The sequence below is a fragment of the Phascolarctos cinereus genome, unplaced genomic scaffold, assembly GCF_003287225.1.
Source record: "Phascolarctos cinereus isolate Bilbo 61053 unplaced genomic scaffold, phaCin_HiC Scaffold_726;HRSCAF=1367, whole genome shotgun sequence".
NCBI classification, from domain to species: Eukaryota; Metazoa; Chordata; class Mammalia; order Diprotodontia; family Phascolarctidae; genus Phascolarctos; species Phascolarctos cinereus.
Window position 1 is genome coordinate 178,965,444 of NW_027556098.1, and position 22,477 is coordinate 178,987,920.

The following is a 22,477-nucleotide window of genomic DNA, read 5'->3' on the forward strand; positions in this document are numbered from 1 at the left end:
AGTGGTAGCCACAAAGTAGGTGCTCAGCAAACAGTTGTTACATGATTGAATATAGGTTAGGAGCCTTGGACTCTATTCCAAGAGAATAGAGCTCTGGGAATACTTGAGTTCAAATCCAATGTCAGATATTTATTAGCTGGGTGATCCTGGGCCAGTCACTTGACCTCAGTTTGCCTCAGTTTCCATAGCTGTAAAATTAGTGATAATAATAACTGTAGCACCTACTTCTCAGGGTTATGGTGAGGATCAAACCATGTTGTTGTGAAGGACAGATGAGATAATATTTATAAAGCACTTTGCAAACTTTAAACTGTATATAAATGCTAGCTATTAATAACTGAATAAATCATGGACAAGGGATTGGTAAAGGAAGCAGAGGGGCTACTGAGGAAAGAGTGTTGAATTTATAGAAAGACGAACTGGACTTTGAATAGTGGTTTGTCCATTTATTACTGTCTTGATCTTGGGTGAGACTTCATCTTTAGGCCTCAATTTTCTCATCTGGAAAATGAAGAGATTGGGCTAGATAATTTCTAAGGTCCCTTCCAGCTCTAAATCTGTTGGTCCTAAATTACTACCTCTCTGCCTCATAATCCCTTCCTGTCTCTCCTTCCCTCTCTCCTAAAGCAGAAGCCAAAAGTATGTGAGCATGCTTTGAGCTCTCTAAAAATTTTACAGGCAGCTGGAGAATTTGATCCTAAGCTCAGCCACTCCTGCCGTGTTCTTTTCTGTCCTAGGCCTGGGGAGGATGCAGTATTTGCAGCAGCAGAAGCCAGTGTTCTGAGGAGCCAAGCCCAGAGTGGTGGGGAGGGGATAATCCGGGAAGATGGGTAGGACCAGGGCACACGTTACAGCCTGAAGCGCTCTTGGCCCTTATCTTGCTTCCCCTAGGAGGAGGGGAGCAAGAACTTGTATTGGTAATCTCTGTGATTATAATGCTTTAAAGGAGAAGAAGCTGAAGGTTTCTGAACATGGAAGCTGACCTTTGTTAGTGGTGGGGCAGGGCTTGGAAGGAGCTGACCTTTGTTAGTGGTGGGGCAGGGCTTGGAAGGAGCTGCCGTAGCTGGATCCTGGGGATTCCAGCTGTGGCGAAAGAGTACAATACGATAGCCAAGGACTGAACAAAGAAAGAGCCAGTCCAAGGATGATGATTGCTTAGCAGGCTCAACCTTCAAGTGTGTGTATGGAGGGAGGGAGGATGATTTAGGAAGCAAACAGAGAAAGAATTTCACTCGCTTTCCATCTCCATTTCTCCCTCCTTTTCCCTGTTCCTTTCCCTTTCCCTCTTCCTCTGCCATGTGTCTCTCCTTCTACCCTTTCTCCTGTTTCTCTCCCTCTCCCCTTTGCCCTGTTCCTCTTTTCTTCCCCTGGTCTTCTCCCCCTCCCACCTTTCCTCTCTCCCTCTCTCTCCCTCTCCTCCCTATCTCTCCCTCCTCTATAATCTCTACCTCTGTGTGTGTGTGTGTGTGTGTGTGTGTGTGTGTGTGTGTGTGTGTGTATGTAGAGATATATACATACATGCATACATACCCAGTATATCCCAGGGCTCTGCCCAGAAACAACAAATTGGTTCCCTCAGTTGCCTTCCCTGTCATCATCATCATCATCTCATTATCATCAATTAAGTGCTTCCTATGTGTTTGTATCTGTCTTGTATGTATCTGATATATACTCCTATAGATGTACATGTTACCTCTTCTGTTAGAATTTAAGCTCTCTGAAGGCAGGGACTGTTTTCATTTTTTTAATCTTTACATCCCTCCCTTCTCCAGCCCAGCCCTGTTTGAGGCACATCGAAGGCACTTAATAAATGCTTGCTGGTTAATTGATTGATTGACCAGCAGATGGATCTGTGAGCGGTCAGTATAAGTAAACTGAACTGGATTCTACTGAATGAAACTGACTTTAGGTATTGTAGGTCTAATGACTATATAAGCCCAGAGACCTAGGTTATAGGCATGCCCTCAACAGGAGAGAGGGCTCAAAGTCAATGCTTCATCTCTTCTCTCATCTCTCTGCAAACTGGGGTGAGACTACTATATGGTGAAAGGAATGGAAGCAGTCAAGGCAGCCTGAAGGGGGGGGGAGACATGAACGTGAAGCGAGATCAACAAGGGGGTCCATGCCCCTTGGCTGAAGACGTTTCACCAGCATGAACCTCGGGGTTTAACAATGCATTGTCATCTGTGCTCAAATCTTTCACCTCCTTGTCCTATAACCACTCATGTTTTGCCAAACCTCAATCCTGGATCACCCCGACACCTTCTCTGCTCTTACTCACTTGCTGTTGAACAGAACTGAAGGATGTCATGTAGCCTGCAACATGCTGGTTCATTTACTCTTCTCTTAATTAACCCTCTTGTTCTTTTCTCAAGCTTCTTCCTTCCCAGAAGACCACCTCGCCTTAGACTTTATGATGAAAATAGAAACTATCCAAGGCTCTTCGTCCTCTGGTCCCTCTTCTCTCCTGTATCTCAAAGCCCCATGACGTCATGCCATCCTCTTCTGCTTTGCTTCAGTCCCTGCTGCAGAGGTGGCCCTTCTGCTCTCCAAGGCCAGTACTGCCACCAGTGCCCTTTATCTCATCCTCTACTTTCTCCTCCAGCAGCTTGGTCTAGCAATCATCCTCTCTCTGGATCTAGTGGCTCTTTCCCTGCTACCCATACACATGCCCAAGTTTCCTCATACTTAAAAAAACTTTCATTTGAGGCAGCAAGGTGAAGAGAGCACTATATTTGGAATTGCGAAGATCTGAGCTTAAGTCTGACCTAAAATGCTTATGAACTATATAATCCTGGGCAAGTCACTTAACTGCTGTTTGCCTCAGTTTCCTCATATGTAAAATGAGGATAACAGTAGCACCAGTTCTCAGGGTTGTGGTGAGGACCAAATCAGGTAGTATTTATAAAGTGCTTTGCAAATCTTAAAGAGCTATTAAAATGCTAGCTATCATTATTACTAATTGTTATTATTATCATAGTTGTCTGCACATATTATTCCATCTCCCACCTACATGTCTTTGTACAGGCTGTCCCCCTTGCCTGGTGTGCGGTCTTTACCCTATCCTGATTTCCTCAGTTTATAGTGCACCTCCTTCCCCAATTGCTTGCATTTTCTTTGAATATACTTCATATTTACTTATCTGTTTTTGTGTTCTTTTGCTCCAATAAAATGTAAGCTACTTGTGAGCAAGGGCCATTTTTTTTTCTTTTTTATCCCCAGTGCCTAACACATTTCCTGGCACATAGGTGACATTTGATAAATGTTTGATGAATGAATGTGTCAGTGAATGAAGTCTGCAAAGTATCTTGGGCAGGAGGAGGCTGAAGGAGGAGGCAGGATCATAGACTGAAGGAAAGGACCTCAGAGGCCATCTATTCCATCCCCCCCCCCCGTCATTTTGTACATTAAGAAACTGAGGCCTAGAAGGTAAAACTACTTGCCACTGTCTTAGGGCTATTAAGTAGCATTGCTGAGATTTGAACCTAGGACTGACACAAAACAGGGGCAGCTAGGTGGAACAGTGAATAGATCACCAGGCCTAGAGTCAGGAAGACCCGAGTTAAAATCTGGCCTCAAGTACTTCCCGGCTGTGCAGCTGTAGGCAAGTCACTTAACCCTGTTTGTCTCAGTTTCCTCATCTGTAAAGTGAACTAGAGAAGGAAACAGCAAACCACTTCAGTGTCTTTGCCAAATGGGGTCACAAAGAGTCTCTAAACAACTCAACAACACAACTTGCACAAATCTATACCAGAATCTACTCCTTATCCCTGGATTGTCATTTTCTTCCTCCTGTTTCTCCAGTTCCTTCTCCTTCCATGTCCCCAGCTCTCTTTAAAGGCCCAGCTCACATGCCACCCCAGCCAGAAGTTAGACACAGCCCCTGTGTTCAGAAAACAATCTAATAGAGAAGATTAGAAAGGAATACCAGTAACTGTACTGCAGAGCAAAAGGTACTAAGTGCGTGAGAGGTGTCGGGGTGGCTTTGGAGTTCAGAGAAGGGAGACCCCACTTCTAGGGATGGGAAAGATCAGAGAAGGCTTTGGGCAAGAGGGCGTGTATGAGCTAGGGCTTGAATGATTGAAGAGGATTTCACTTGTATGTTATTTTTTAAGAGTTCTTTTTTTTTTCTTACATGAGACTGACTGCAGACGATGAAAGGCATTTTCAAGGTACATGTAGGGCCTCCCCCTCCTTTCCACTCCTTTCCCTTCTTGCCCTCTGTACATCATTGGGCCTGTCCTCATTGGCTCAACATGGCCTGAACAAGGCATTTATGTATCCTAAGCAAGGTCTGGAAATTGCTTTTCCTGTGTGTTACTATATCTATATCCCTTAGAGGCTTTGAACCTTCATTTTAAAACATGAAATGACTTGGAACAAAATAAATATCTATGGGCCGTGGAAACTGGGGCTTCCCAGCATTAAACATTTATAAAAAGTAATTTTTATTTTGTGTCCCAGACAACTGTCTTGCCCCTTTGCCTACCCCTGGTCCCAGCTCTATGATGGAGTACATGCAACCCCCTCCCTGAAAGCTAGGGTTTTTCTGTGTTCTGCTCTGTACCTTCCCCATCCCCATCCCAACTTACCTACCTTATATCTTATCCCTTGGGGGTCAGCTCTCCAGGTTTCCTAGGTAGCTAACCTGCCTGGCTTAAAGTGCCTATGGGAGATAACAAGGAGGCCCAGCAAAGTACAGAATACCACCTGGGCCACCAGGTTGCACATATTCATTTTCACAATGGCCTTCAGAAGATAATGCTCCCAAAGGGACGGACCTTTGTTGTCCAACATATTAGTGACACAGGTATATCATGATGGGCATTATGTGCTTCATGGGATGTGAGTCTGGCACCATTGCCGGCTAGTATTTGGCAATAGGTAAGCCTTGCGTCACTGCTCGAGCCATACAACATAGGGAGCTGCCAGCCTGTAGGACCTGTCCTTTGTACATTTTCTCATCTATAAATATAGCTGTGAGACCCTGGTCAAGTCTGTGTGAGCCGCAGTTTCATTATCTGTCAAATAAGAATTGGGATAAGGTCATGGGATCCATGGTTTATGGATTTTAGAGTTTATATGATCTTAGACAGCTCCTTGTATAAATGAGGCAATCTCAAAGGTTCCTTCCAACTCTAATGTCCTGTGAATCTAGGCATATTCTAGGGATGGTAAGCACCTGGGCATTCTAAACTACTTGTGCTAGGCTTCGTCTCAGCAACCTAGGTGTAAGTTTCCTGAGGGCAGTGACCAGGTAATTTCCATCTGTATTTTCCTTCCTCCTCTTCCAAAATACTCAGATAGCTCTTAGATCCCCTTTCTTGGTTGCCTGACTCATTCCCTTCCAATTTTCCAAATCTGTTCAATGAAGTTGTTCCTGGGATGCTGGCATGGTGCCCAGATGGTGTTCTAGGCCTCTGGGGTTCCATCTGACCCATTAGGTAGGATGGAGAAGGAGCTGCTCTTTGTTTGACGTATCTGTGGAAAGCTGTTCCCTGGCTGAGCCCAGTTACCTGCTGCACCCCAGGGAAAAGGGCAGCCGCAGCTAACTCTTGATATACCAGGCTCAGAAGTCACAGAATCATTGACTTGGAAAGGTACCTTAGGCATCATTAATTCAATCCTTTCTTATAACAGATAAGAGACAATCATTAAACATGTACCAGGCACTGTGCTAAGCACTGAAGATACAAAAGGAGTCCAAAGGCAGTCCCTGCCCTCAAGAAGCTTATAATCTAATGGGGAAGACAACGTACAAACAAACATATACAAAGCAAGCTATATAAAGGATAAATAGGAAATAATTAACAGAGGGAACACGTTGGAATTAAGAGGGGTTAGGGAAGGCTTCCTATAGAAAGTGGAACTGTAGTTGGGATTTAAAGGCAGCCAGGGAGGCTGGTAGTCAAGAGTGGAGGGGAAGAGTGTTCCAGGCATGAGGGTCGGCCTCAGACAGAATGCCTGCAGCCGAGAGATGGAGTGTCTTGTTCGTGGAACAACAAGAAGACCAGTGTCACTAGATCAAAGAGTACGTGGCAGAGAGTGAGGTGTAAGAAGACTAGCAAGATAAGATGAGTGGGTTATGAAGGGCTTTGAATGCCAACATGAGGATTTTATATTTGATCCCGGAGGCAAGAGGGAGCCACTGAAATTTATTGAGTATGGAGAGGGGAGTGAAATAATAATACTGATGATGATAGCTAGCATTTCTATAAGGCTTTAAAGTTTGCAAAGCACTTTATTTATATTATCTCATTTGGTCCTCACAAGAACCCTGGGAAGTAGGTGCCGTTATAATCCCCATTTTATGAGAGAGGTTTAAGTGTCTCTTCCAGAATCATAGATTATTTTAGAGAGAAGGAAGCCAAGACACACAAAGGCGATGTAATTTCCTCAAGGTCACCCAGAAAATTAGTGGCGGAACTGAGCACTGTCTCTGCTGGTGCTGCCTTCCCAGAATCCTTCTGGGACTTGGCAGAAGCAGGGGTGGGGAACCTGCAGACTAGAGGCCACATGTGGCCCTCTAGGTCCTCAAGTGCAGCCCTTGTGGCCCTCTAGGTCCTAATGTGGCATTGAGGCTACAGGTTCCCCACCTCTGGGTGCATTGATACCTGTGAGCTTTTCCTCATATCTAGCTTAAACCAAACAGGCCAACCAGGCATTTGCTCAACCAGAAGTCTCAATAAATTGATTTTAGGGAACATCTGGGTAGCTAGGTGGTGCAGTGGACAGACCACCGGGCCTGAAGACAGGAAGACCTAAGTTCAAATGTGTCCCCCAATAAGTCACTTACCCCTGTTTACCTCAGTTTCCTTAACTATAAAATGAGCTGGAGAAGGAAATGGCAAACCATTTGGGGCAGCTAGGTGGAGCAGTAGATAGAGCACCGGCCCTGGATTCAGGAGGACCTGAGTTCAAATCCGGCCTCAGACACATAACATTTACTAGCTGTGTGTCCCTGGGCAAGTCACTTAACCCCATTGCCTAGCAAAAACAAAAGCAGAAAAAAAAAAAGAAATGGCAAAGCACTTTAGTATCTTTGTGAATAAAACCTGAAATGGGGTCATGAAGAGTCTGACACAACTGAAAAATGGCTGAACAACAACAAAGGCACATACATGAAAACTGAGGTTCGGAATGTTCATCCTTGAAATGCTGCAAGATTCTGAAGTGCCTTCCAGAGCAACAGGGAGTTCACATTTTCATAAGAAGCACAGTGAACAGGATGCTGTACTTGGAGGTTAGAAGATCTGCCAATCCTATGTCTTGTACTTAATAGCTGTATAACTGTTGCCAAGCTGCTTAACCTATGTGGGCCTCAGTTTCTCTATCTGTAAATGAGAATGCCTAAAGAGAGAAGCAGAACCCACCTCTGACACTGTGTGACTCTGGGCAAATCATTTAACTTCTAAAACTAATTTCCCAGTCTGTATTGATAGGAGTTTCCTCATTGGGAGGGACCCCACATCAGTGAAATAAGAAGTCCAGTCCAACAAAATGATACCTATAGAACCTACCTTGTTGTGAGATTCAAATGAGATAATGTATATATAAATCAATTTTCAAACTTCAAAGTACCATATAGATGTTAATTTCATAACAACCCTGTTGGATAGATAGTATCAATAATATTATTTCCATTTTAAAGATGATGGAACTGAGGCACATAGAGACAAAATGATTTGCCTACAGTCACATAGATTATAAGTGCTGAAACCAAACTCAGACCCAGGTGTTGTGATTCTTGGACTTCTGTCCACCACACTGTGCTGTCTCCCCAGATTGTAGAAGAGGCTCACTATTCAGTAAACATTTATTGAGCACCTACTGTGTGCCAGGCACTGTGCTAAGCACTGGAGATACAGAAAGAGGCAAAAGACTGTTGCCACTGTCAAGGAGCTTACAGTCTGATGGGGGAAGGGGAGACACCATGCAAACAAATATATACAAAGCAATCTATGTATAGGATAAATAGAAAATAATTAACAGTGGGAAAGCAACGGAATAAGAGGGGTTAGGAAGGGCTCCTGTAGAAGGTAGGATTTTAGTTGGGATTTAAAAGAAGCCAAGGAGCTCAGTAGTCAGTGGAGGAGAGAGATCAGGGACAGCCAGAGAATTTCTTCAGTGAATTATGTTCAGTAGAATTTAAGTGTTCTATTTATTGTATTATGTTTTAATTGTTTTTGAAAATGGGCCATCAAATAATATTCCAGAGGGCAAAGGAGATAGGATTACAACCAAGAATCACCTACCCAGCAAAACTGAGTATAATCCTTCAGGGGAAAAAATGGTCATTCAGTGAAATAGAGGACTTTCAAGCATTCCTAATGAAAAGACCAGAGCTAAACAGAAAATTTGACTTTCAAATACAGGACTCCAGTGGAACATGAAGAGGTAAACAGGAAAGAAAAATCATAAGAGACTTATTAAGATTGAACTATTTACATTCCTGCATGGAAAGATGATATTTGTAACTCATGAGAACTTTGTCAGTATTAGGGTAGTTGAAGGGAAAAAATTGTATGTATGTATATATAGATAGATAGATAGATAGAGGGCACAGGGTGAGTTGAAGATTAAGGGGTCATATCTGGAGAATAAAATTAAGGGATGAGAGAGGATGATACTCGGAGAAGAAAGGAAGAGGTAGAATGGGGTAAATTATCTCACAAAAAAAAAAACCCAAAAGAAAAGTCTCTCACAGTGGAGGGGAAACAGGGGAAGGTGAGAGGGAATGAGTGAATCTTATCCTCATAGGATTTGGCTTAAGGAGAGAATGACATACACATTCAATTGGGTATGGAAATCTGTCTTACCCTACAGGAAAATAAGGGGAGAAGGGGACAAGAGAGCAGGGGGGTGATAGAGAGGAGGGCAGATTGGGGAAAAGGGTAATGAGAAGCAAATACTTCTGAGGAGGGACAGGGTCAAAAGAAAGAATAGAATAAAAGGGAGGGCAGGATAGGATTAAGGGAAATAGAGTTAGTTTTTCACAACATGTCTACTAAGGAAGTGTTTTGCATAACTGCACATGTACAACCTATATTGAGTTGCTTGCCTTTTCAATGAGGGTGGGTGGGGAGGGAGGAAGGGAGAAAATTTAGGACTCAAAGTTTTAAAAACACATGTTTTAAAAAAAATGTTTTCACATGCAACTGGGAAATAAGAAATACAGGAAATGGGGTATAGAAGTCTATCCTGCTCTACAGGAAAATAGAAGGGGAAGGGGATAAGAGAAGGGAAGGGGGAGAGATGGAAGAGAAGGTAGACCAGGGGAAGGGGTATTCAGAATGCATGCCATCTTGGGTGGGGGGAGGGGTGAGAAATTTAAAACTCAAAAACTTGTGGAAGTGAATATTGAAAACTAAAAATAAATAAATTTATATTAAAAAAAAAAAAGAAAATGGGTCATCGAGATTCAGTTCCACAATCATGAAGATACCTTATGTGTGCAGACCACTGGGCTAGGCATTGCGCGCATGCGCGCGCACACACACACACACACACACACACACACACGTCCTCTACTTAGACCTCTCCTAGGCATTTATGTCCTTCATGTTACAGGTAGGTGTGTGTATGTGTGTGTATGTATATGTATACACACACACACATATAAACTCCCTGTAACCCGGACATTTCCTTCAGTGGTATATACCAGATAATTGAGAGCTCACCATCCTTAGCCCCACCGCCCAAGAATCTCCGTCTCCAGAGAATCCTCACTAGATCCGGTCTGAGATTTGTGACCAGATTTGCATCTCCGTCTATTTGTGACCAGATTTGGCCACTTGAGGACATCCTGGCCAAAGTCACTGGATGCACACAAGGCTGTGAGTCACAACTTCTTACTTAGAAAGTTCCAGGTTTAAACTGTTCCAGTAGGATTCTGAAACTATTCATGTTGTAGTATTTTTAACCAAGCTGAATGCCTAGGGAAAGGAGGGGGTAGAGACACTATAGAAGGATGAATTAGTCTGTCTTGTTCTACAAAACCCTAAATGACTTCTTGCTTCATCTGTTTCACCCAGATCCATTTTGATCACACTTCTCCATTTTTACATGGGTGATTCAGCCCACCTGATACTATCTCCTAAGCACTTGCAAATTACACTTACATCCTGGTCATTTGAACAAGTCAGTTAACAAGTATTTATTAAGTGCTTACTATACACCACCTACTGTATGCCAGGTATTGACCTAAGAGCTTTAGAAATATCTCATTTGATTCCCACAACCCTGCAAAGTAGATGCTGTTACTATGCACATTTTATAGTTGAGGAAACTGAGGCAAACAGAGGTTAAAGTGATTTGCCCAGGGTCACACAGGTAGTAAACATCTGAGGCCAGGTTTAAACTGACTTCTAGGACCAAAGCTCTATCTATCCACTGTGCCACCTAGCTGCCTCAGAAGAGATGTCTTCAGACTCTGAGCTCAGGCCACTCCTTCTGTTCTCTCACCTACAGTGTCCCTAGCAGGTGAAATACCTTGACACACACTTTGGAGGTCTGTACTAAACTTCCTCACAGCCGTGAACACACAAGCAGCAGCACCCAAGGAGTCTGGGGCCATGTCCTGGATTCTTCTCCTCTCCTCCCAAATACGCCTCTTGCCCTTTTCTCCAAGTCAGCCAGACTTCCCTTGAAATTACCCTCTGGTGATCTCGGCAGCTATTAGCACGATCTGCTTTTGTAGTGTTTGCAGCACTGCTTCTGTTTGTTTTCTGGTTCTTTAAATGTTAGCCTGAGCCTGGTCGGCTGACCTCTTCTCTGATCATATTCTCTCCGCCAGCAGAGTCAGAAATCCACCTTTCATCCTGAGATATCCAGTAGAGAAAAATCATAGCAAAGTATGTAGGGTTAAAGTCCAGGACAGATGATCTGAGTCCAAGCCCAGTTTGCTTCCTGACCTGCTCTCAGGAGGCAAATCACTTAACTCCCTGAGCTTCTGGTACTACATAAAATGACACCTTGCTTTTAACTTTTCAAAGTATCTTTTTATCTTTTTTTTTTTTGCAGGGGGGGGAATGCTAGGTAATGGGTTTAAGTGACTTGCCCAGGGTCACAGAGCTAGTAAGTGTCAAATGTCTGAGGCCGGATTTAAGCTCAGGTCCTTCTAACTGCAGGGCTGGTGCTCTATCCACTGCATAACCTAGCTGCCCCTCAAAGCATTTTTTTTTTTACGTCTGTAATGTTCTTTTCCCCCCTCCCAACACCTGGAGATTGGGCAGGTGGCAGTCAACCCATTTTATAGATGTGGCAGTAGGGGCACAAAGAGGTTCCACAGCTAGAATTGTGGCAGAGTAAAGACCTAGTTCCCCAGATTCTGAACCCTGCATTCTTTATACTAGCACAGAGAATAAAAACATTTGCCTCTCCCTATCTCATAGGAAAGCTGTGAGAGCACTGAGGCAGGCATATAGACCTCATTCTTCCCTCCAAATTTGCCTTATATAAGATGAACTCAACCTATAATCAGTGTTATTTTTCCCTGTATACCTATATGCCTTTCTTTCAAAGAGAGCTGAGATAGAAAAGCTGAATCTTATGTCACACCACCCATGGCCTAATTGCTGCTTTTGTGATTACAAACTATGGCTTCCCTGCCGTGGAGGCCAGGACTTGGGGTCCCTTTTCAGAAAGAGCAGAACAAGCCATCCCCCTTCCTGACTGCTAGGTCTTGCCACATAAAAACACCAGGGGACTGGAAAAGTGTTTTCCTACTAACTACCCCCCAAGGAGAGCTGCCTAATCACTTTTCATGAGTCAGAAAATAGTCTTGTTGATTGGGGTAGGAGGGGATATGTGGAGGAATGGGTGGAGAGAATGAGCAGAATGGGGAGGATAAGAAGGAAGGAGACTTGGCGTTCTGCAGGCTAGTCTTGAGACTAGCAGGTTCTCTCCCCCAGTTTTATGCCTTTCTTTTGCACTGAGAGAGCTGAGAGCTATCTCCCTACATACAGATGGATGGTAGCAGCTACCCAAGGGAACTTTGCTGTAGCATCAGTAGGAAGATGTTCATCTCCTCAAGTACTGGCCACTGCCATGAAAGCCCCGGGGCCATTAACCACCATCAGCTCAGCCACAAGACTGATCCTGAAGTTGGATCTTTAGAATCAATACATCTTTCTCTATTATAGTCATTTCCTCTGGAGGAAATGGGCTGGGGCCATTATGTTTTATGTTTATTGACAAGCCCATCATTTGAATTGACACTGCCTATTCTGCCTCTCTCCACTTCATTGAAAAGGCAGTCTTTGGATAAAGATCAAGGAGTTAAACTACATTGCCCAAGCTCTTATATGATTCCAGTGGTCCACAGGGGCAAGACTTCTTTATTTGGCAGTAATGGAATGAATTATTCATTTCTAATCCCGCCTCAGATATTTACTAGCAGTGTAACACTAGACAATTTCTTTAACTACCTTGATCCTCAGTTTCTTTATCTGTAAAATGGAGATAATAATAACCTCTACTTCAGGATTGCCATGGGGACCCATTGAAATATAATGAAATATTGAAATATGTCACAATAGGCTCCAGTTTCCTCTTCAGTAAAATGAAAGTATTGGGCTAGATAGTATATGAGGTTTCTTCCCAATCCAGATAGATCTCTTATCCTGTGATCCCATATAAAGTGCTTTGCAAAACCTTAAAGTGCTACATAAATATAAGCTATTATTGTTATTTTGTTGTTGTTCAGGTGTTTCAGTTGTGTCTGACTCTCCATGACCCCATTTGGGGTTTTCTTGGTGAAGAGAAGGAAGCGGTTTTACCATTTCCTTCTCCAGATCATTTTACAGAGGAGGAAACTGAGGCACACAGGGTTAAGTGACTTGTCCAGAGTCATGCAGTGAGCAGTGAAATTATAATTTTCATATTAATCGATATGTATAATGAATATACTAATAATTCAATTTTCTCAAGAGCTACCTCTCTGGTTTGGGAGTCAGAGCTCACAATACAGGTTAAACTGATTAATCAAAACTCTGACAATGCTCCAATCACTGGACCTCAAGTGAAGCTAATCAAAGATTGTAGAACTTATTCCCCATCACAGAGCTCTGGTTCTGTACTTTAGGGGAGGTGGTCACAACCCCCAAAGACTTGACTCCAGAATTGTTGTATTGTGGGACTTAAGGGTTTCTGGTGGGAAACCACTAAATGATTGTTTGTAATCCACCTTCTCCTCTCCTGCCCCAGTTGTGATTTAAGCATATAACCTATGCTTTTACTTCAGCTGAAAGAACATTCCTCACTCTGAAACTGATTAATTAAACTACTTGATTATTAGCACTCTGGTCTCTAGGCCTGCTTTGTGCGGCTCCCAGCATTCTCAGATTAGAGACTGGCTCAGTAAAAATAAATCCTGTTAACACTAGTTATTTACATGTATTCTCCTCCATTAGAATGTGATCTTGATGATATTTTGCCTTTCTTTATATGCCCAGAGCTTAGCACAGTAACTGGCCCCTAGTAGGTATCTAACAGTTTCATTTTGATTGATATACTTAAGGTGTTTCGCAATTGTAAAACTCTGTGTCAGAAAGTTGAACTGAACCCAGGTCTTCCTGACTTTGAGACAAGTTCTTGACTCCACTACCCACTACTCCACACCACCTCTCAAGGTCGGTCACCTTGGACAAGTCATTTAATTTCCCAGTGCCTGCCCCCTGGGCTACTCCCTAAGATTATAAAGTTTGCCCGAGGGCCTCCTTTTGCATTGGTAGAAGCTCCTCACCAGGGGCTCCCTATAGTGGTATAGGTTTGGTGAAAAAAGAAAGAGACCCCCAAACTCTAGTGGTAGGTTTCTAGAAGGCCGCTCATTCCCTTGGAGAACAGTCTGAGTAGTAAGTCATAACAAGACCTGGGAAAGCGGGAAGTGCTATTAGCCTGAGCCCGGAAAGTCTTGAGTAGTCATTGGCCTCAGAGGATGTCAACCATGCCTAGATTAAAGGTTCAAATACGCGAGAGTTAGAGGAATGCATTAAACAGGATATAAGAATTCAGCATGCATCCCAAAAGAAGGAATTGCAACCCACCTGTTATATAGCACTTCTCAGGCCTCAAACAACTTTCCTTACAGCTCCTCTGTGGGATGTAGTTATTGGGAATATCATTATACTCATTGTACACATAAGGAAGCTGGGGTTCAGACCATTTAAGTAAATTTTCCAGCATTATTTAGTAAGTTGTAGAGGATTGACAGAAACCCAAGCCCTATGTCTCCAAATTCAGGGCTCTTTCCCCTATACAGCAGCCTGGAGTCCACTTTGAGACATCCAAGGAGTCTGGGATGATGCGGACCGGCTCCATGGGCAAGGCAAGTCCACATGACTTCTATTAAGATTAGGTCTAGATGCTAGGTGGATTTTGGAAAAACTTGGGAAGACTTACATGAACTGATGCTGCGTGAAGTGAGCAGAACCAGGAGAACATTGTCCCAGTAACAGCAACATTGTACAATGATCAAGCAAGATAGACTTAGCTCTTCTCAGCAATACGGTGATCCAAGATGATTCCAAAAGGTTCGTGATGGAAAATGCTATCTACATCCAGAGAAAGAACTGACAGAGTTGGAATACGGACTTTTTTGTGTTTTTGTGGTTTTTTCCTTTTGTTCTGTTTCTTCTTTCACAACATGACTAATGTGGAAATATATTTAACATGATTGCACATGTATAACCTATATCAGATTGCTTGTTGTCTTGGGTAGGAGGAAGGTGAGAGGAAGGAAGGGGAAAAATTTGGAACTCACAATCTTTCAAAAAATGAACATGGAAAATTGTCCTTACATGTAATTGGGGGAAAAATGTTATTAATTTTTAAAAAGAGTAGGTTTAGATGCCAAGTGACAATGACAGGCAAAGACAGAGCTTTCACTAAGCTGTAGAACTAGACCAATCAACAACTTGCTAGTAATTATACAATAAGCAATTAGACCAGGTCAGAAGGAAATGGGTCTGGGAAGATTATGGCTTTCAGGATCTGCCATAGAGACTTCCAAGAGAATGATGAAGAAAGATCATGTAAGGTCTGTGCCTGGAGTCAGATAGGGAACTACCCTTTCATCTGAAGGGGTAAGGATTGGGTCAGGAGTTGAGAAGACCAGTGTAGTTATAGTTAATCTCCAAGACAACCTAAGTTCACAGAGATTGACTCAAAAGGGTCATGCCCAGAGATAAGACCGGGAAGCAGGTTCTTGGAGGACTTGAGAATCCCCATAAGAACTGGAAGTGGTGCTTCAAGATTATTTTTGTTTAGCAACTGCCCCCAAAAAAGGGCCAAGGAGGAGGAAAGGACTTGGACATCAAGTGGAAGTGGTAGTGCAAACCAAGCCAGTCCTTAAAGATAGAATCAGAAATGTATCCTTTTAAAGTCATTCATTTCTATCCTTGTGGGGACTGGCTCGGCAGGGGGAAGGAGAAATCCGCTGGTTTTCCCCTTAGTTTCCTAGTACAAGTTCCTTTTGAAAAGTCCCAACCTTGTCTTCGTTAAACCAGGAAAGGGGATTTTTCTCCCCCACCTTGACCTAGATCATTATAAAATGGCCTCAGGGAAATCAGACCAATTGAGGGACTCAAGGAGCTGGTGAAACCAATAAAGGGCAGCGACTGGGAAAAGATAGATGCAAGGCCAGCCCTAGATTGTCTGGATTGTCTGTTGGTTTTGTTATCTGTGCTTCTTTTTGCTCCCCTTCCCTCTAACCCTATCCTATTAGTTCAGGTAAGTGAGATTTGGAAATAACCTTTTTTTTTTCTATTGTGCTGAAGATATTTAGTTTTTGAAAAGGATGAAGGCCACCCGTCCCTGAACCACAGTTCTTATGTTCTGCTGATTTTAACCAGAAGGTCCCATTCAGTAACTAAACCAGGGTAGTCCAGATACTTAGAGCTGTTCAGCTTAAGAGGATGTTCCCCCTTAAATCCAAATATTCTTTCAGAGTGTATGTTGGTCTCACTCCTGCGTCACTCCCTTGGAAGCAGAATTATAAAGTTCTCAGTCTGGTGTCGAGGGTCCTCCACACACTCCCACTGCCCTTGAAGCTGAGCTCATTGGCTGGGTGGGCCACCAAGGGTGGAGTGCACCATAGCAACAGCTCGAAGAGGATGGAGAGGGGGAGAGCTTTGTTCTGCTGCTGTCCGTGAAGTGCCTGTTCTGTGGGCCGAGTTCTGGGAATGAGCCCAAAGGAGCATCTTTAGGTTGCCGCTTTGGTGGATAAAGGGGTAGCAGAGACACTACCTCTTTCTTGTGTCTAACTTGAGTTCCTTGTGCTTTAGCCAAAGCCTGTTTCTTCTTGTTCTGTCTTTACTAGAGGCTCAGATGGTCACTACCCTCTATGTGACAACCCTCCATAGGCTGAATAAAGCTAATTCCTTTCATCTTTACTCTTAGGTCTTATCTCTCAACCCTTTAATCATCTGTATGAGACTTTTCTTTGAACCTTTTCTAAATGCTCCGCTTTTGAATTAGAGAGACCAGAACTTAATAGCTCCATCATTCCCAGAGTACAGCCTGGGTACCATCAGGAAGAAGAAATTAAATTGCATTTAGAATCATTCTAGTAAAATCAGAGGGGAAAAAACCCCCACAAAATTGGTTGCTTTACATAAATAGTACAATTCTGCAGGCAGCAAATGAACTCTTTTCTTCCCTATTGTTCTGGAAACAATAGTACATTCCGTAACCAAGAGGGTGCTAAGCTTTGAAAAGACTGATTTCCTGGGATTAGGACGAAGGGAGACGCCCTGCCGTTGCTAAAGGGAGCTTGCCGGGGCTGGCTCATCCCTCGGAGACTCTTGAGCCTTCCACCTTTGAGCGCTGATAGTTTACATGCACCTCTGGAGCCTTTCATGCGTCGTGGAACCTGTTGTAGGAAGGCCAGCTTCTGTCCCCAGGTCATCAAAGTTGATTTTGTTTCTATATGACTGCACTTCACAACAGGCTTGTCTGTTATAAATACTTCTTCAAGCTTGGCTTTGCAGATTTGCTTGGCCAGCTTGACTACGGCCAAAATTTCATGGGAGGGGGAAGTGGGGGAGAGAGAGAGAGAGAGAGAGGAAGGGGAGTTGGAGATGACTTCTCTACCTCGAGCTAGCTGCATGACCTTGGACAAGAGGGTTATCCTCTCTAGGCCTTAGTTTTCCCATCTGTGAAATGGGGCTTTGGGCTTAGATATAGGGTCACTCCAGCTCTAGCTTTGGATCAATCTACTGAACATCAGTGAGCCTTGCTGTTCCTTAGAAACTTTAGAATGAGGAAGGGCAGTTGGATTCATCTGCTGATGCTTTGGGAGATAACATGTAATTTTTACCTGGTGCTTTCCTCTGTTTCTCCCCCCAGTTACTCCAGAATTTCCTAAATGATGGCAACTCCAGGGCCAAGGCTTACAGCATCCCTCTGTATTTCTCCCTAGTTCTTTTGCCTTTAATTACAAGGTTGGAAATCCTGCTGGAGCAGCCTTAGTGTCAGGAATCCAGAGAGTTTGTAGTTTTGGCCACTTTGCTTACTAGAAATGAGATGGGTCACCTCACCTTTCTGAGCCTCAGTATCTTATTCTATAAAATGGGAACTATAATACTTGTACTACCTACTTCACAGTTGTGAGTGTAATAACTTTCATTCTTATAGTTGTCTTAAGGTTTACTCACGATCAAACAAGATGTTTATAATGTTTATAGGCAGCTGGGTGGCAACAGTAGATAGAAACCCAGGCCTGGGTGAAGAATATCCAAGTTCAAATTCAGCCTCAGACATTTACTTAGATATATGACCCTAGACAAGTCACTTAACCTCTGTCTGCCTTAGTTTCTTAATCTGTAAAATGGGAGTAATAATAGCACTTCACCTCCTAGGGTTGTTATGAGGATCAAATGAGATAATATTTGTAAAGTCAGCACAGTGCTGGCCCATATAAAGTGCTATATAAATATTAGCTATTGTTATAAAGCACTTTGTAATCAAAAAGTGTTCTACAAAGGAGAGTTGTGTTTTCTTTCAGTGGACCTGTGGTTTTATCATTTAGGATACTTCTTCCACTGAAGTAGCTCAGGCCCTTCCATATCTTCTGAGGCCCCGTCTGTGTTTTCCCTCTGCCCTCCCTGTAGAAGAGCTATGTGCTAGAAGGCTTCCTCTTGTTACTCCTACACTCAGATGGATCTCATCTCAACAATCAGTCAGCAAACATTTATCAAGGGCCTACTTCGTGCCAGGCTCTGTGGGACACAGAGCAAGGAGATATAAAGCAAGGCAAAAGTCCCTGCCTTCAAGGAGCTTACAGTCAAAATGGAGATTCTTTCCAGCACAGGTTGCAACCCATGCAGCCCTGCCCGATCTGCAACAATCCTCTTCATGACTTCCCTTAAGTTCCCCACATAGGATCTACCCAGTGTACTGGAGACACATATATATTCCATTAAATTATGTACCACAACTAGTTTAGCTCCAGCCAGGTCCTAATTAGTGCAATCTATTTCCTAGTTGATGTGCATTTACATTGTTCCCACTTCTCTAATATAAAAAGTGCTGGTATAAATATTTTTGGTGGATATTGGATCTTTTCCCCCTAATCTTTGACCTCTTTGAGATATATGCCTAGCAGTGAAATCTCTGAGCCAAAGGATATGGATATTAGTATTACTACTGATTCCTTTCTCACCCAGCTACACTACTCTAGGAATTCTCTACCATGCCCCAGGAAGATGATTATTGGGATAATCTCATCAACCTGGTGAGATATCACCAGCATTGTTATTCTACTTCATCATTATCTTCTGTCTGATTGGAGGATGGAGCCATGAATTCCCAAACCCCTTAAAAAGGAGGAAGCCCGGCTCAGAACATCCTCTCATATCTTACTGACTTCACTGCTCTGAGATATCTCTGACTTGTCTGCAATCCTCCCTTATCTTGGGTACCTTGCCTGCCTGGCTTTTCAGCTTCGTTTTCTGTGTTATCTTCCTTCATTAGATTGTAAGCTCCTTGAGGACTAGACCCATCTTTCTTTTTCTTATTTGTATTCCCAGCACTTAATCCAATGCCTGGCACCTAGCAGGTAATTAATAAATGTCAATTGAATGACTGACTGACTCACCACCAGTAAGGAGGACACAAACTATGAGTTGTTTCTCTGAGGGAGGATGAAACAAAGATATACTTTTGTGAGATGGCTGGAAATTCTGGGTGCATCCTATGCTGGTGGAACACAGTAGATCAAACAAGACTTGGCTTGAGCCTTAGAGGGGCCATGGTCTCCTGGGCTTAGCTAACTGGCCTCTAGGGACGTGGGGATGTGAGAGGAGAGAATAAATGAATGAGTGAGGAAGTACATGAGGCAAAATACCCTTCTCCCCTCCCCCCGACAAAAGCAAGACATGAGAGCCTTTAGGGGAGCAATAATAAAACTGTAATTTAAAAACTGCCTGCAAAAAGAATGCACAGTCTGTCAGCTAGCTTGCTAAGTTGATGCTAATTCTATGTAAATTAACTGCCAGCCCTAACTCTTTCACAGGCCTTGATGTGGCCCTTGGGGAAGATCCTGCTGGAAATCTCTCCCTATCAGTTAATAGGGGACCAGAAACTCCTCCCTTGCACTGAGCTCTTGGTGCTATGGGGGAAAAAAAAGAGCCGGTGTGAAGCTAAAAATACTAACAATGGAAATTTGATTTCTCTTTCTAGACAAAAAGCCTTGGCATCCACAGGAGGAAGGAGTGTTCAGGCAGCATGTGACTGGTTGGTATGAAATAAATAAATAGAGAAAGTAGCATACAATTAGCCCAGCTCATGGGCTTGAATATGCATTAGCTTTAGACTAGAGCCCTGCTGGGAGGTAGGGGGGGAGTTGATGGCAGCAGGTCTGTGTAACAAGTCCATTTTTTGTTTTAAGTAAAACTACCCTTACTAAAATATGTATTCATTTCCCACTGGGGCAAAATAGGGTATCATCCCAGAGCTTGAGACCCTGCACCCCTGGGTCGGGTGAATAAATTTGTGAAGCATATTCATGCCATGGAAAGCACATTCATTAGATAGGCACTGACATTCTTGCTCTCTGGGGGTTGTAGTCTGGTACATTTAGCCTTTAAATACACACACCTCCCAGCATACTTTGTAGCTCCCCTTAATTTTGATGGCCTTCTGGATGTAGTAACAACTCCAGGAGTCTAAGGAAGGAAAGGATTGGGCTAGAATTGTCCTGGTAGGTTGGAAAGGGGGTGGGGACAGACCAGGCAAGGTTTCTTGCAGCTATGATATAAAGGAAGGGGAGGATGTAATATGACACACAGGAGGAGGGAAGTTGTTTAGGCATGTGTTGGGTGTGAAAAGAATGTTCCAACTTGCTTCTGCTGAGATAGACTAGAGGGGGTGGCAGGAGTGGGCGGTAGGGGTGGCGGCGGAGGCGAGGAAAAAATGAGAAGAGAAAGAAACCTTTCTCTTGAGGGATGATGCCCAGACCAGTGACTAGTGGGCAGGCTTAGGTCTTTTTAAGTCCCCCTGGCCTTATCCTCAACTGTTACCTCTCTTTCCTCTTTTATTCCATTACAGGTTGTTCTCCCATGTTGGTGACCCCTTCCTGGATGACCCCCTGCCCCGAGAATACGTGTTGTACCTGCGGCCCACTGGCCCCTTAGCTCAGAAACTCTCTGACTTTTGGCAGCAATCCAAGCAGATCTGTGGGAAGAATAAAGCTCATAACATCTTCCCCCACATTACCCTCTGCCAGTTCTTCATGGTGAGCTAGCTCTACCCTACCCACCTTTTATCTTGTCCTAAGGAAGGGCCTAGCCCCTCCACCAGAGTTCCTTGTCTTCTCGTGATCCCAGAAAGCTCCTCTAGAGTGGTGGGGGAAATGTAGACATGAATCCCTCAGGAATTTGTTAGAATGAGTCAGAGATGCCTAGGTTATACCTGTCTGGACACCTGAGCTGACTGGGGAAGAGGGTGTGTTCTTTCAGATCTGCTGGGGTTCCAGGAGCACTAGTGACCTGCCCAAGGTTGGTGGTGGGTCATCCTTCCCTGACTGTGCATTTACTGCCTGTCTGTCACTGTAACATGCTCAAAGATGATACAACTGAATGGGTTGTTTCCATAGTAGTGAAGACTGATTTGCCCTCATTCCACTCACTTATCCCCAACCTTCCCATAACCAAGAACAGACACTTTGGCGATATCTGGGGATTTATGGTTGGCCTGGGGCTGAGCAAACTGACCCTGGTGGACATCAACCCTGTGACCCTTTCCTCTCTGTAGATAGGGAGATGCCTCCAGTTGTTTCAGTGTTTAACAGTCTCAATGGTCCGAAAGTTCTTTGAGGTCTAAGTTCAATACTCCTAGCTTCAATGTATGCTTGTGTCTTCTCATTTTCTCTCTGTGGGGATGGAAAACAGATGGTTAGTCCCCTTATATTTAAGATGAAGCAGGGAAAAAAGTCATGCTACCTTAGATCAGGTATCTTTTAGGTTTTTTTGGTTTCTTCAGTATTGGCATTTTGTTGTTCAGGTGAGAGCATCTTTTTTCTCTTTTTCTTTTCCCATTTATTTACCAAATCCCTCTGGCTTAAGATGCTCTCACTATTTTCCTGTAAGCCTTTCCCAACGTTTACAAAACACCTTTTTCAGAGGTGTTCAGAGCCTTTCAGAACACTCTCAGGCAGAAGGGTGATCTCATAGCTCTCTGGGCCTCATTATTTCTGAAAGACAAATGGGTAAAAAGAATATCAACCTTTGACCATGAAAGGACTGCAAAAGAAGTTTGGATAATACAGCTTGTCATCCATCATTTCATCTGCATAGGGCTTAATGAGTACTTTGACTAACAGAATTCATTAGCTGGTGACCATGGGCTCATGGTTTTAAAGCTGGAAGGGACTTTATAGACCATTTGGAAGTGATTATAAAGATAGTGTCAAAGGCGGTATTTGAACCCAGACCCTATGACTCCCAAACCATATCTCTTTCCTCTGTACTGTACTGTCTTTCATGTCTGTGATAATGAGCCCTTTTAACTAGCTGGCCCAGTCCTCCCACAGCTCATACAGATTCTATCCCTGGGTCACACGTATCCTTCTGCTTGGTAGGACCTATCAGAGCTTATGTACCACCTGTTTAGCCTTTGAGAGCCTAGCCAACATCTACATCACAATGGCATACCCTTTGATGGAGGGGATAATAAAAATTATTTTTAATAATTCAAAACCATGAATACATTTTAAAAAATCATGTTTATTTGACTTTGGAATCCAATGTGTGTGTGTGTGTGTGTGTGTGTGTGTGTCTCTCTCTCTCTGTCTTTCTCTTTCCCCCTCTTTCTCTTCCTCCTCCCCTGCTCCCCATCTTTCTCTTTCCCCCTTTTCTCCCTTCTTCCCTGTCCACTTTCTCCATCTCCCTCTTCCTTTTCTTCTCTCTTTCCTTCTCCCTCTTTCTTCCTCTGTCTCTCTCTTATTTTCTCTCTCTCTCACCTTCCCCACCTCCTTTTT

The 22,477-nt window shown here is 43.5% G+C and overlaps 1 protein-coding gene across 2 annotated transcripts in view; it reads left to right on the forward strand.

The window, feature by feature from the left end:
• UBASH3B (ubiquitin associated and SH3 domain containing B) overlaps nt 1-22,477 on the forward strand; it is a 174,041-nt gene that overhangs the window by 103,440 nt on the left and 48,124 nt on the right. The window contains exons 2-3 of one of the 2 annotated variants that reach the window (XM_078146907.1): nt 19,681-19,738; nt 20,548-20,734. In XM_078146907.1, the coding sequence (XP_078003033.1) occupies nt 19,681-19,738; nt 20,548-20,734 (245 nt within the window). The remainder of the gene's footprint in view (nt 1-19,680; nt 19,739-20,547; nt 20,735-22,477) is intronic. The other variant, XM_020984880.2, reaches the window with a different exon arrangement.